The sequence below is a fragment of the Diadema setosum genome, chromosome 14 (genome assembly GCF_964275005.1).
Source record: "Diadema setosum chromosome 14, eeDiaSeto1, whole genome shotgun sequence".
Classification (NCBI taxonomy): Eukaryota; Metazoa; Echinodermata; class Echinoidea; order Diadematoida; family Diadematidae; genus Diadema; species Diadema setosum.
Window position 1 is genome coordinate 37,832,973 of NC_092698.1, and position 16,080 is coordinate 37,849,052.

Genomic DNA, 16,080 nt, shown 5'->3' on the forward strand with positions numbered 1-16,080 from the left:
GCAACTTTTATCTCCGGAGGTGTCAGGTAAACGTCAATCAGGTATGAAAGGGACACAAGAAAGATTTGAAAAAAAGAAGAGTATCGCCAATAAAGATAATAGTAATGTATGAACAAAGCAAATGATGACAATTTGTCGGTAGAATCATGATTTATGACTACATTTTGCCAAAAAATATTCAAGGATAGTGGATCGCAGGACAGTACCAACCAGGGAAGTTGTTTGCACTTTGCACGTATAAAAGACACTGTCTTTGCAGAAAAATATTGAATGCCGAATCAATGTTTGAATAATAATTATACAGTGTATTTTGCATCGTGTAATTCTGGGTTGCTAATGAAATGGTTCAGGGTGCAGTATTATCCAATGCTGTCTTTTTATATTGAATGTCACGTACTTTTGCGATCTCTTTGAGACATATCAAGAAAGTCAATGCCGACGATTTTACTCTCAAAACTTTTACATAATTTAAGAGATGATGGCGCTATATACATGATATAGTCAATGAGTTTAACCGGTGTACCCGTTATTAGTCTGCACTCAATCATGAGATATTTCTTCTCAGCTGCAGAAGACGATTCACCGATGAAAAAGTTACCAAAATGTTTGCAAAAAATCTCCAGATAAGAACGTTTCATTTCCGTGTACTCATATTTGTACTACATAATTTTTGACAAAGGACAGAGAATGCGCGCTTCTTTTCACAATCGCCTTGAAGAATTCTAAATGGCATACTCTCGACAGCTGGCCATGCAATACGATTAAACACTTATTCTCTTTGTGTAAACCTGAGCTGATAGATCCTACTTATTTGGGGGTTTATTTCTTAGGTGAGAAGGAGCAAAGTGAGAGGAAGATGTCACTAGTACAGTCTCCGCCTGGATATCTCATCTGTTTAGCTAGCACTGGGCATGCTGGGGCCGTCGAGTCACCGTCAGACGAAAAATCCACGAGGAAGTTTTGATTGAGAGACAGACCTCCGTTCTCTGTGTCGACGTCGATCATAACCAGTGTGGAACCATTCCTGTTACAATTACAGAGAGTAGTGTTACCATTCTCATAGGCCTACATCATAATGGCACATGAAAACTAGCTGGATTGTCAATGCCTTGGTAAAATGATCCCATCCCACACTACACGATCCGACCGATCGCACGACTCTAGAGGTAAGCCGCGTCCGGCGACAAGTCGGCGAGGCGACACCACACACTGAGCGATCAGACCATATTGCAATGCTTACGACTGTACTCACAGTACATTACTGTAGCGTGATTGGCTGAAAGTTTATATGATCAACGGCTATGAAAAATTGCTTTAAGAATTTCACATTTCATAGCATTCTAAATCTGTGTAGCACTAAATGCATGGCTTTAAAAATCAGAAAGAGACGAAAATTGCTCCGAATCGAATTGACTAAAGATACTGTTCGTTAACAGAGTAAGCCATGCCCGAATGCAAATTATTGTGAGGTAGCAATAAAGGTTATGCAATCTTTCGTCGATCGAACGTATGTGACTCTTACATCTACAAATCAGTTCTTTTATAAAGAAATAGATGAAACACACAATCAAAATTGGCAGTTCATATATTTAGTTTGAAAATTCAGTTCCATAGTTAACCAATATTTTGAAAGCATACAAAAAGCAACAACACAAATTTGACTCACTTCGTCATTTCTGGATAGATTTCTGCGTCCCATTTGCTGAAGAGAGACATGGTGACGTAGAGACGTTTTCCGTCCAGACTAAGTGTGATGTTACTTGGTCCACCGGGAATCTTACGACCTTTAACATCAACTTCCGACTGGCCGATGATCTCGTTAACTTTGTTACTTGTTCTGGTAAGGTACAACTGGACAGTTGAAAGGTAATAATTCAGTTATAACGATGATCATGAAGACAAATTAACATTCCGTGATGCTATCATATATCAAAACTTGATCAAGGGTCCGTCACTTTTGATTAATAACCTGCAGGTCTAATATCGCATCAAATATTGTCATGATTGTGGACAGATTAGTTCGTACAGCCTTTGATAGGGGATTAAATGACATTAAATGACTTGAAATGTGGAGGGTTTTTTTCAGAAAATCATTGAGGACTTTCCTATTGTATTCATAGGTAATATATTGGGAGACAATGAAATTCTTTAGCGTTGACAGGTTGAGGTGTTTGACCATAGAGTAAAAAAAGAATGACAAAATAGGTTTCCTGGTTGATGAATCAATTTTGTCTTTATTTATTTATTTGCTGAAGTGCGTACTTTGATCCCTTATCGGATCTACATGACCGTGGTAGTTGAAAACTAAAAGAAAAACGAATGGAATACTGCATTAGCTCATAATGTTTATAATGTAACTTCAGATCTCGCTGCATTCCATTTCCAGTTTCGCGTTCGTGGTTACAAAGTGTCATAAAAAAACACCGAGAGTTTTAACTTGATGTTTATTTAAATTTCTGCGGGTTACTATTGAAGTGACGCGTCACGTGATTGAAATAGTATGAGGTCAAGCGGACATTTTCATTTAAACACCTATTCTATACAGCAAACTTAGAATAGTGGTTCCTTGTGCTAACAATACAACAACAAGTCAGGTTTGGATATCCGGGTTAAATCATCGCTGTTTGATACTTTGCTCATTACTGTCTTGCATACCTGACTGACAAGCTGAGGTTTCTGGGTATCGGTTATGTCGTACTGCCTCACGTCACCCTGTAGCCAGTTGCAGCAGTAGAGATATCGATCATTCAGAGACAGTACCATGTCTGTCGTCATAGCTATTGATAGACATAGAAAAAACCCACTGACAACAATCTGAATCTTCTGGACTGAAGACATGCTTATTGCCGTCCTTTACTCTATTCATATATGTGTATTTCATAACAATTATAAGTTTTGTGGAAGAAATAATGCAGAGGAATTAAATCGAATATATCAATGAACACAATTATTACTATAATTACATGTATTCAGTTTCACTTTCGCCTACTAATAAGACTGAACTGTGTGCAATATGCCCATTTTTTTTTCTCTAGACGACTCCATTACCAAAAGACCGTTTTTTTTTTAAATGTAATCAGATTTTATGCATGCTTAGTTCACCAAAGTTGACCTTAACAATCACTTAGCCCTCCGGAGGCTTGCCCGACCTATCAACAGCTAAGCGAATTCCTGCTTGTGGAAGTCAATTAATGGGAAGAAGCAGGTGAATAAAATGCTTAGTTTCCAGGGGGTTGGAAAAGAAACATCCATAAATTGCAACGAATTACAAAAACGGTCTATTGTCCATGGTAAAGTTAGGCCTAAGAGCATGATTTTTATTTAGAATACGGCTTTGTTATTATGTCTGTAGACATTTTGCATGTCTGTGTGTGTGTGTATGTGTGTGTGTGTGTGTGTGTGTGTGACATTACTCTGCAGTTCTTCCTAGAAACATGATAGACAAATATATATAGTGCAATTTTAATCTCTATTTCACATTTGAAGATGAGGAAGCATACATTGTCCACATCGAACTTCCCAACACACATTAATGATACCTGGTAATGACGTAAGAGCATCACTCCCCTCAATCTTCTGATGGGGTGTGCTGATTACTTTGGTCGCTTTCCATGTGTTCTCCTGGTGACAAAGATGAAAATTGGATATCGAGAAAAAGATCACCTTCATTGTGTTCTATAAATAAGAATGTCATTTAAGTACATATATCGCTGCTCCCAAGACGCCTTTATGAGAATTGCACTACGAGGGAACTTGACTACTGAGAAGAAATCGGGTGTAGTTATTACATGTATTATTTGAAAAACTAATAGCTGGGGTAACTACCATTCCAACATTAGGTTATATCATGACACTACCACCGCCGACCAGATTGTAAACTGGCGGTTCTGAGGGGATTAATTGGTTTAATGTTCGGTGTTATGACATGTGGAATGTGAAACTTTTTTTAGAGTGAAATTTAATGTCAAGAAAAGAGAAGGAGGGATGGAGAGAGAGAGAGAGAGAGATGGGGGGGGGGGAGATAATACTCACAGCAGTCTTGTAGAAGCGAAAGATGCCATCACCACAAGCAGACGACACAAACCCCTCGTCACGGTCTGCATCGTGCAAAAATCTGACAGACATGGGAACAGCGCCACCAAGGCCGAGATCCACCGTCTGAACGACAGTCCGTTTCTCAAAGTCCCACACGTGAAGAGTGTGACTGCTCGTTCCTGGAAACGAATACACGTATTACGTATTTATGTTTCATGCGTGTGATCTCTTTGTTATTTATTAACTGTAAAATCTGCTTATAGTTGCAACTGCACGTAAACAGGTTTGCGGCCAATTTTATCACTGAATATTCGTAATACGCATCACAAGCATGTCACAGGTACACAATATGAATTGAACTTGTCATGATGTGTGATAAAAGATGGATCTCTAAAATTAAGCGCAGTTTCGTTTTCAGTTTCTTATACTTCCGACTGACAATCCTGATGTACCTAAAGCAATGTCTTTGGCTGTATAATATACTGCACGGACATGAGGAAGGACAGCCGTCTGGCTGAATCACGTGCAAGCCGTGTTGAAATAAATAAATGAAATGAAATGCACATGCAGTATTATATGATTTGTGCGGAGGAGTTTGTTGCACATAGTGATTCATATTAGTTTTTAGTTTGATAACAAAAGATAAATATTGGTTCTTGACTTTTCTATGCTTATATCCTTAGTTTCCTTGATATCACACATAGGGATGCAAGTCTTGAGGGTCTGTCACATCACGGAGTTACTATTGTCTCATTTACAGCTGAGGTATACCTGCTTCGCTGGGTTAATGTTGCTCACCATAGACAATTGCCTCTGCTAATGTGATATTTCCGTCAAAAATGTCTCGGCGCCCCCACCCGGCCGAGCTGATGAGGACGTTGTGAGTCAGAAGCTGATACCAGAAGTCGTGGCCAAAGACGTTAGCGGCATCCCCGTTGTCCCAGCGCTCTTTTACGTCTAAATTCTCGCCATCGAGAACGATGAATCCACCTGTAAAGAAAACAGCGTTCTAAAATACCATTTTTTTTTTTTTTGTTTGTTGAAGAAAAGCATCATACAATGCATAGCTTTCAAATGCAACCGCTTCGGAATTGGCACAATTCATAAATTTAATAAAGTGCATCTTTAGGATAGTCAAAACTTGGTTTCATCTACGGTCTCTTGACGGCTTTGCGAACATTTTATTACAGCGAAGATTGTTTAAGTTTCACTACGTATGACGTCATGCCTACATGCTGAATTCAAGGTATACCATTTCATAAAGGGTCGCCGAAGTTCACCCAGAAAATTAGGATTAAGTTATTTATTCACTGATGCAAGGACATATTTGTAGATCATCATTACCATCATATAAAACATATCATGTTATATCGTATCATGTCGCATCATACACCATACTCACATTACGTCATATCGTCAAATCACATTAAATCACGTCATATCTCAGGAATCATAATCATTATGATAATCACATCCATTATTTTCAAGTTGAGAGCTGAGGTCCACACATATACCTTTATTGTCCGTCTCGTCTTTGTCGTACGCACTGACCATGACTTGACCGAATCCCAGACAGTGGCTGGTCGTAGGACTGGTCAGACCGGATCTCTCTCGGATCGTGTCGTCTTCAATGACCTTGTTTAGCCCGAGAAGGTAATTCCAATGATAAAGTTTAGAATCCATATAACACCCTGTATTAATCACTCAATAACACTGCTCTGAAGTCTGTTATTACCTGTCAATAATTGAAAAATCTCCCTCTGTCTAGTCCTTAACTCACTCAATCTTTATATCTACCTTTGTTTATCCAGAAGAGTATTTAGGGAGAAAGTCATTGACATAAAAGTTTAGTCCCGATTTCACTTTAGCAATAAAGTTGTGTTTTTATCATGTCTCAATTAAAATTTGCATAGATGCACATTCAAAATCAGTGAAAATGTTAGCTATCGAACCAAATCGTTTTATATATTGTTGTTAGTAGCAACTCCATCAGAGGGTTGAGACTCGAACCCATCCAGCGGTAGTGACTTTGGGTATAAGGTCATTTAAATCAGTGACATTTGAGCCTCCACTTTCAGACAGCAGTGTTTTAAAACAAACATTGACCGTATTAGAGGCAGCTCAGTAAAGAGTAAGGGAAATATTTGACTTTAGTTGTGAGTTTATGTATTTGATATTCAGTTTAAAGTGGTACGGCCAGATGACAGATGGCACTTTTGTATCATGTTTGCGAACACACAAGATGCTGGTAGAAGGAAGATACAAGTGTGAATGTTACCATGGTTACGTAAATTAACCTTTTGGAGAACAGGCGACCTGGGGTCGGAGGCTACATTGACCACGTAGACGCGAGATGATTTGAGACTGGTAATGACTAACATCTCATGGCTTGCGTTCTCGTCTTCTCCATAGCAACTCATGCATGTATTCCAGCCGAGATTGGATATCTCATCTCCCTCATGAGGCATGTTGAGCCGATGAATAACCTGAGTGAATGACAAGTCAGAAATATCAAAATATCACACACACACACACACACACACACATACACACACACACACACACACACAAATAGCAAATAAAGGATCGCTACACAGTTTCCTGTTGCTAAGCATTGTGACTTAGACCACAGTGTAGCAACGCCGGAGGTTCAAGAATAACAGTGTGACTAGGATACCTACATTAATGGAATTTTGGAAGGAGAAACAATATCATTCCTCAGATACAATAATCCGGGTAAACTTTACAAAACTACATACAACATTAATGGACTACCAAAATTTTACCTTTATAGTGAGATGTTATGGAAGAAAAATACTCTCAGCTATTCCCGTATACGTTCGATGGTATGAGTAATTATATCGGTCAGCGTAAACTTAATGCCAACTCTTGTGGAGACATGGACTCGGTTTATGAAGATCACTATACCGGTCTTCCTCGAGAGCATGGGATATAGACTTAAAATTAATTTGCATCGAATCTTACAAAATCATTAAACAAATGACTCTATCAGCGCAGCATGTTTTATCCTTCGCAACTTTACCACTGGTCTCAATTCTCGTAGAAAGAAACCTACTTATAAGGTCCTTGCGTTATTTTTTTTTTTTATATTAGGGTTGCAACGTGACTTGCATTCCACTAACTTGTTTTCATTCACAAGTTAATTTGTTTTTATGATCGTGCTGCTCGTTTGGGTATCATTGAAGGCATGTGTAGCGATCCGACAATGGAAGACTTTGAACCGGAATAAATCAAGTTATAAGCAGACATAAAAAGTAGTGTGAATACTTCAGAACAGTCAGTAAAAAAAACAAACAAACAAAACAAAACAAAAAAAAAACCAAAACAAAAAACAAAAAACGACAACGACAAAAACAATAAAAATGGTTAAAAATCCCAGTCCCATAGTCACTGTTATGGAGCCCAATATTTACATCAATATTCGTAATCGTGTACTTTGCTCTACTAACGATCCAAGAATCTGACCAGTAATGAGTGAACTTTCAAGTGGTGCTCAATAACTTTACCTTTCGACAAACAAGACTGGTTGGCAGGTGTCAGCTTGTGTGCCCTAGCTGTGTCTTTTTTGTACCATCAATAATATTGCAGGAAACATACAGTAATATGTCAATGTCATTGTTGTCGCAATGTGATGCCAGAATGACTCTGTTTTTTCTCTCTCTTTTGTTTTCGATAAGTATACATGATGTAGGATTTGCCCATTTTCTCCCCCCCCCCCCCTCTCTTCAAGCTATACGCTTATTTGACGACAGTCTTCTGCATTCACACTCCCAATACATGCGCCATAATTCAGTCAGATCACATGATTCATTATATCCCGAGTGGTTTCCAATTGACGTGTTCTCTTATTCTTTTCCTCAATCTGCACACGTATATCTCAATTATGTTCAGCTGTACACACTGTATGTTTTATTGTCTTGAAACTAAAAAGAAATGACTGTATTACATTCGTAATATATATTCAATGCAGAAAATTCCCAATAAATTCATTTGAATTGAAAATTGAAATTGAAATAATCCCTAAAACATTCAATATTGACATTCTCCTTGATGTTGACATGATTTTGCTGCATCATTTTTAAGGGGTGTTTTGATTGATATTTCTAATCATCAGCTTATGGTTAAAGCGTATAAACTTGAATGAATATTTGATGACATTGGTTGATTTTTATGCGTGCCAAGTAAAAATACTTTATGAGACCGTGACCCTTCACATAGAACTGAGTGCCCCCCCCCCCCCTCAAAAAAAGACTACTTTCTGGCTGTTTTAGATTATAAGCCTGTGTGCCCCCGAAACAAAATTAACAAATAAGACACGAGGGCTATCCAGAGGACCAAGGAGTAAACAAGTCTAAAGAACTTTCCAGAACAGCTTGTCAGGGACATTGCGCCTATACAAATCATGAGGAGGTATAAGTCTGTGTAAATTCGGTTTAATTAGAAGTTTGTTTCACTTTCACCAGCGAGTTTTTGCCGACACATACTGGATGACAACTGAAAGAAGTAGGTGTTTGATATCGTTTGCGTCTTTATGGTAACAAAAGTTCGCTTGAAAATAAAGTGAAACTCTGAATATCCTACACAAGAAAGTTGGTAAACAGTACTATAGTTATCGAACAGGGAAGGAAACGCAGATCCGACCCGGAGTTATCGGATACTTCTCGGATTCCACTGACGATACTATTCATTTCCTTTAATTGATTACAGCCATGTCATCGTGGGTCTTTGCAAACAGCCTGCTCATAAAAAACAAGGCTGGGAACTTTTTCAACTCAACTCAAGTAATCAAGTCCTCCAAAACAAACTTTGTGCGCAAACAAAAGCGTATACTGCTCATTCATTATACATTCATTTTATTTATTCATTGTACAAGTGTACTAAAATCAGCCATCGGTTGTTTTCAGCTGGTTCATGTCGTCATAAAAGAGTGATAATGAAAATTTGAATGCAAAGGACAAAATTACAAAACCTATTATTAAAGTATGTAAATACACAAAATGAACACATTACAAGTATTACAAAATTCAATTACTTTAAATTGATTTAAAAAACCCAGCTAGTTCAGGCTTAACGTCAATTTTGACCAGAAGTATAGCATTGCCTTACATAAGGTTTGGGATCAATAATCATGATTCATTGATAAAAGCCCATCCCTACCCCACCCCGATTCATAAAAATCAGAGCTTTACATTTATGATACGCCTAACTAAAAAGGAAGACTATCTTTGATTTAACAATCCTATCAATCCTTTCAAAAAGATCGAAGGACATAACGAATTGGGTTTGATTTTAAACGCAACAATCATGACAATCAAAAGCAACCAGATTTAAACGCTGCACATGGAATCAACAGAGTAATATGTATTAGTTGTTTCAATAGAACGGTTAGTTTTCTTTGGGTCCTTTTGTTTTCACTGGCATTGTTTTGCTGGTCATTTTGAATGCAAAGTATTAAAGTATGGTTGTTTTACGTGTGTATAAGCATCATTTATGGGGTATATATGGTTCTTGTGGAGAGGTAGTACCTTTGTTGCCTAGCATGCTGCACCCAACTTGGTGGATGGGTATCACTGGTCCTCACACATCCCCTAAATCTCTCACGTGTTTCGCTCCAAGCGCCATACCCCGGTCAACCGCTTCAGCTGGCGGGCTATAAACCACGTGAGGGGGTGGTGTCTTACACTGCACCACTGGGCGGATGAGCAGCTACAGCAGCCAACGGCCAGGGCGGAGGACCCCCAGAGGGAACTCAACGGCCAAGTGTACACAACCGAGGGCGACCCACGCTATATTAGTGGTCTACGGCCTGCGGTAACTAGCTTGGAGAGGAGATGGGCGCCGCCAAGCTATCCCAAGAAAAGACCTCATGACAGTTCAGGTAGACTGGAATGCCAAGGTCGGTCCACATGCATACGAGAACTGGGCAGGGACAGTCGGGAGATTTGGCATGGGAGATACTAATGACAGAGGCTTTAGGCTACTGGAATTTGCCAAAAGTCACTGCCTTACCCTGGCCAACACTCTGCACCCCCACAAATGACCAGAACTGTAACCTGGCACTCACCAAATGGTAAAGTGCACAACCAGACAGACTTCATTCTGGTACCACAACGCTTCAAGCCCAGTATTAACAAAGCAAACACGAGGACCTTCTCAGGTGCTGACATTGGCAGTGACCATGACCTTGTGCTTACAACTATCAAGCTGAAGCTGAATTCGAAGTATCAAAAGAATAGCCCTCGCATTCGCTTCGATCTTAAGAAAGTTCAAGACCCAGAGGTTGCGGAAATATTCAAAGCTCAAGTTGGAGGAAAGTTTGCAGTCCTCAGTGTACTCGATAATGACATAGACACTCTTGCTGGTAATATTAAGGAAGTGTTACTGACAACAGCTGACGAAGTTCTGGGGAAGCAGCAAAAAGAGATCCAAACCTTGGGTGACGACGGAAGTGCTTGACCTCTGTGACAAGAGGCGAGAGCTGAGGCATGCAAAACACACCAGTGATGAGGCAAGAATACAGTACCGAGAGATGAATAGGGAGGTCAGGAAGAAAATGAAATCTGCCAAGGAGAACTGGATTGAAGCCCAGTGCAAAGTCATAGACAAAGGATTGACTGCGGGAAACATCAAGGAGGCTTACAACACTCTTAAGACCCTGACCAAAACGAGCCAGCCAAAGTCTCCTGCCATAGATGATAAAGAGGGCAACCTCCTGACAAACAGCGAAGATATTTTGAAAAGATGGACTAAGTATTGTAGTGACCTCTACAATTATCAGCTTCACCTAGACACCAGTATTCAGGCAGACACACAGGTTAAAGATGATGAGGAAGATGGGCCCTCTGTAATAAAGGATGAGGTAGAAAAGGCAATCCTCAGTTTGAAACCAGGGAAGTCACCGGGAGTGGATAACGTCCCCACTGTGCGGAGGAGAAGCCACAGTTCAGGCCCTCACAACACTATGTCAGAAGATATGGGAGGAGAAAATATGGCCGAGAGAATGGACCCAGTCCCTGATCATTCCACTTCCAACGAAGGGTAACTCAAGGCAGTATCAAAATCACAGGACCATAAGCATCATTAGCCACCCCAGCAAGGTAATGCTCAGAGTTATCCTCAACCGACTGACTACCAAAGCGGATGAGCTGTTGGCAGAAGAACAGGCAGTATTCAGAGCTGGCAGGAGCACAGTGGAACAGATCTTTAACTGCAGAGTGCTGATCGAAAAGCATCTACAACACCAGCGAGACCTCTTCCACAATTTCATCGACTTCAAAAAGGCTTTCGATAGAGTGTGGCACGATGGTATATGGAAGATCATGAGAGATTTTGGCATTGACGAACAACTTGTGCAGGTTATTCAGGCTCTCTATGCCAACTCTAGCAATGCAGTGCTTTTGAACGGCCAGTTGGGAGAGTTCTTCAAGACAACAGTTGGCGTGAGGCAGGGTTGTTTACTCTATCCTGTCCTATTCAATCTGTTCCTGGAGAAGATCATGCAGGAAACACTACAGAACCACCATACTTCTCAATTGGTAGTAGACCCGTCAGTAATCTTCGATTCGCAGACGACATCGACCTCATGGGGGCACCAACAGAGAATTACAGGACCTCACCAACAGACTGGTGGACAGAGCAGAAGCGTACGGCATGGAAGTGAGCACAGTAAAATCCAAAGTGATGGTCAATAGCCCAAATAACATCAGTGCAAGCATCACTATGAATGGAAGGACCTTAGACGAGGCAACAAGCTTCAAATACCTGGGATCAACTATCTACAAGGACGGCACCTGTACGGGGGAAATTCGAACCAGGATAGCCACAGCAACAGCAGCGATGGCTAGACTCAACAGAATATGGAAGAGCAATATAAGCTTCAACACAAAATACATGCTATTCAGGTCTCTCGTCACGTCCATTCTCCTCTATGGCTGCGAGACTTGGACAGTGCTGGCCGAATCAGAAAAGCGAATCCAAGTTTTTGAGAACAAATGCCTGAGGAGACTGCTGGGCATCCACTACTGGGAACGTAAAACCAACGAGTTTGTCCATAACAAGGTCATCAGCTTTGTGGGGCCTCAAGTGACTCTCCTACAAATGGTCAAGAGACGCAAGCTGGCCTGGTTTGGTCATGTTACTCGGCATGACTGCCTCTCAAAGACTGCGATGCAGGGCACTGTAGAAGGTGGACGCTGCCGCGGCCGACAGAGAAAGAGCTGGTTGGACAATGTGAAGGAATGGACAGCTCTACCCTTGTCAGACCTCCTCACAGCAGCCCAAGATAGAGCCGGATGGAAACGGTCGACCGCTTATTATTCCTCGTGCCTCCCCAACGATCGCAGAGGTCGAGGGATAAGCAAGTAAACATTATTGTCACCATCTCATGAAATGAGGAATGAAAGTAAGACGATATGGTATGTCGCTTTTTACATTTTCATCCATGCTAAAATCCAATGATTGCTTTTCTTGATAAGTGAAATAGGGACTACATGCTCTTGTAACCGACTTGAAGGATAACAGTTACTTTGTTTTCGTTTAGGTGTCTGTGATAACGATTACGTAACATTTTTCCCAATATACTATTACAACAAGCCAGTACAAGAAACTGATTATTTGTTTAACATCGTCCTCTATTTCTAAAAGTTGATACATTGATCATCAATTCCTGTATGTTTTTTTTTCTGTTGGTATTGTAATCAACAGCCACAAAGCTCTTCATTAATTATCTAATATATTTGTTCATATATATACGACCATTTTCCATTCTTACTCATTCTTTAATCACTTTATGAATTTTTTCTTCAATTCATTCATCCACTCATTGACGACAATAATGTCATTTATTTAGTCGCTGTTTATACACTCATTCATGCACTATCATTCATTCATTCGTTCATTTGCTGTTCACCCAATCACCCGTTACTATTAACACTCATTTAGCAACTATGATTGTACTAGGTGTTACAAAAAAATATTTCCTTCTTTTGATCCTTAATAGTTCAAAATCTATTTCATTTTTTTTTATATCACTAGATAACACTTACATTGATAATTATGAGGAATAGCTGAATAGTTGATAGTGTACAATTTTGTTGCAACTAATTTGAAAATGAAAGCATAAATCAGTTTCACTGAATTCAAGTTTTTATGTTAAGTTAGGTTTCAGGTTTTTATCTATTTTCAACCCTCTGTACAAACCTTAATTTTGCACAGGGGTCAGTTGGTGTGTATGGGAGTGTGTGGTTAACACCCAGACAATGGTCCTGAACAATGGCCGGGTTTGAATGCTCTATTACATATTCAAAAGAAATTCCACTATCACAGCTAGTCTTTTTTCATCCTGAAATGTAGTGTATGCCAGCACATTAAAACATGTGCTTACTTTTTTTTTTTTTCATGTGCATGCATTTTACCCTTTACCATGAATTCAGACTAGCAGTGCCCCGGGCAATCCATCATGAATTATCAATAAAGCATTCATGCAAGGGACCAGAAGCCTAGTCAGCAGAGCTCTGAAAAGTTCTCGTGGTATTCATGTCTATTGTTGAGGGTCATTGTAAGCACACACTCACATACACATGATTAGTTCCTGTGTAAAGTTCAATTTTGCACAGAGGGTTCAAATTTGACCAAAATCTGAAACTTAACTTAAAAATGAATCATGGATTGAATGAAAATGATTCATGCTGTTCTATTCAAATTACCTCCAACGAAATTGTACACTATTCAGCTATAATTACTCATATCAACGACAGTGTAAGCTGATGTATAGATCTCGAACTATTAAGGATCAAAAGTGGGAAATGTTGATTTTTGTAACACCAAGTACATCCATTCGAACATGTTTCGTTTGTCACATTAGCAGAGAATGTTGAACGCTTTTGTGTACCTCTCCGTATGACGATGACTGTGGATCTACGTCCACCGTGGCGAGAAAGTCAGGTCTCGGGGAGCTAGCCGGTGGACTGTACGAAGAACACGCTACGTAAAGGAGCTGCTCACGGCCTCCGCCATCCATGGCTTCTGTTGGGTGGCTGAAAAGACGTCGGAGTTGCTTTGGGTTGGCTGAAAAGCAAACCCAATTTCGACAAGTATCAATCATTTAGGTTTTGTTGTTGTTGTTTTTTTGTCATCGTACAATTAGATTCTTCTTGTCTTCGAACTTGGTAAATTTGCTAATGCGGCAATTGCTCCGGTCTCATATTTTCTCCACGGACTTTTCAAAGGTTGGGCGATAGGGTATAAGCATGGACCTACTAGACACATGGACTATGAACGGAGGTCTTTCTGTGATCCGACCAGCATCGCCGCCACCTGATTATGTGCATCTTGATGAATACATTCAGATGTTTGAACAATATATGGAGATATCACTATTTTTCTCAATGAGTCATAACTATCAAAGGCGGTTTATTCTAGAAACACTTTTATTATAGCTATTGTTCACATTTTGTATATTTAACAATACTTCCACATTGATTAACATTTTATTTTTAAATTGGTTGTTTTTATCCCTAACTCACATTTTAGAACCATTTTGAAGCACTAAAGCTGCGTTTTGTTTCATCTGCAAAAATAGGGTCAGCGACCTGTCCTGTACATGGTAGCTTATAGTCGAGTAGGCCTATGTCTTGTTATCAGCAATTTATTGTTCACACAGACATAAACTTAGATCGAATACGCTTTATCATAAAGTTCAATATACAGGACTCCTTGTAGAAACACATATAAAAAGCTTAGTGCTGGTCGCTGGTATACAGCAGTTATTATTGTTATCCTTATTCCCTGTGTATTGCCCAGCTATATCGTCCTTCCCCGGCAATTCAGGAGTTTCGTTTGTTATCCCCTCTTTGTAATACATGTTGATGTAGTCTAGTGTTTACTACTATGTCCCTTTGTCCCGTTGTTGTAGGCTATACGTTTTTGCTTGTACACCCTATAAACATTGTCCTATAGCTTGTCCTCGTTACGGAGGACAGGATCTGAGTAAAAATAGTTGATTGTTATAAGATCAGTAGTGCTCGAATAAGACCAAGCAGTAGATCCTTGGAGGGTGTGAGTCTGTCTTGTAATAAAATCGACAACGAGTCTGTGTTTCTCAAATGGTTCTTTCCCAGCAAACGAAATAATCTGATGTCGGTGTGATTGATTTCCGTTTCCTGTTAACTTTTAAAACTTTACAATATCAAATGAATAAAAAGATGGTGAAGAGGAGAAAGGGATATTGAACTAGAATAGTGCTGTAATCATCATCAACTACGACTTTAAATTCGCCACCAGTAACATTAACGACTGATCGAATGAGGATGCGCCGATATCACTGTGCATGCATGGATCTTGTATGCTGAACTAAATTATACAAACAGTTTGAAGACAACATATGCTATATGGCATAAACACGCACTGACGTGAATGTTCCTGTACATTGTGTGGTCTTTCGTTGTTGTTGCTGTTATTACTTTAATTGTCAGTTTGCAGGTTGAATACTTATTGATTCATGTTTTAACAGCAATTTTCGAACTTTCAAGCTTTCTTCCATAAATCATTGCCATTGCTCTGTTGTTTTTCTCTTGACAGCGACTATTGTGAGGGTTTGACCGATCACGACGGAAAATTTAGCAAAGTGAATTGAATGCACAGTGCATTGAATGCACAGTGCACATGTTTAATGATGTGATAGGTGCAGCCTGTTAATATACTGGTATGTATTCAAGCAACTGCTCTGCTTCTTGTGATCTAACAGTTTACATAGTTTGATATTTTAGTCAACGTGTGTTTTACTTCTGTCGAACATTAACGACTGTCACGATGAAGATATCAATTACCTGTATAGAGTTTTACGAGGAACCCTACACTATATATAAAGGGACAGAAGAACTGCGTTCAGGTTCGGCAGCATTTGATCGCTTCGTCCAAGTTGTGGATATTCTAATTTTATGTACTCAAACTAGCTTTTGAGACCCCAAACAAATATGAACACCGGAGTTCTGTTGATTGTCCCTGGCTGGGAGAGACTAAAGGTAC

General features: G+C 39.6%; 1 protein-coding gene across 1 annotated transcript in view; it reads right to left on the bottom strand.

The window, feature by feature from the left end:
* Positions 1-659: 659 nt before the first annotated feature.
* Positions 660-16,080, bottom strand: part of LOC140237752 (methanethiol oxidase-like) — a 16,420-nt gene continuing 999 nt past the window's right edge. The window contains exons 2-10 of the mRNA XM_072317681.1: positions 13,946-14,121; positions 6,333-6,521; positions 5,550-5,670; positions 4,834-5,025; positions 4,033-4,214; positions 3,540-3,621; positions 2,656-2,777; positions 1,667-1,851; positions 660-1,024 (exon numbers count right to left, since the gene is read on the bottom strand). Coding sequence (XP_072173782.1) covers positions 820-1,024; positions 1,667-1,851; positions 2,656-2,777; positions 3,540-3,621; positions 4,033-4,214; positions 4,834-5,025; positions 5,550-5,670; positions 6,333-6,521; positions 13,946-14,121 — 1,454 coding nt within the window. The 3' untranslated portion in view covers positions 660-819. The remainder of the gene's footprint in view (positions 1,025-1,666; positions 1,852-2,655; positions 2,778-3,539; positions 3,622-4,032; positions 4,215-4,833; positions 5,026-5,549; positions 5,671-6,332; positions 6,522-13,945; positions 14,122-16,080) is intronic.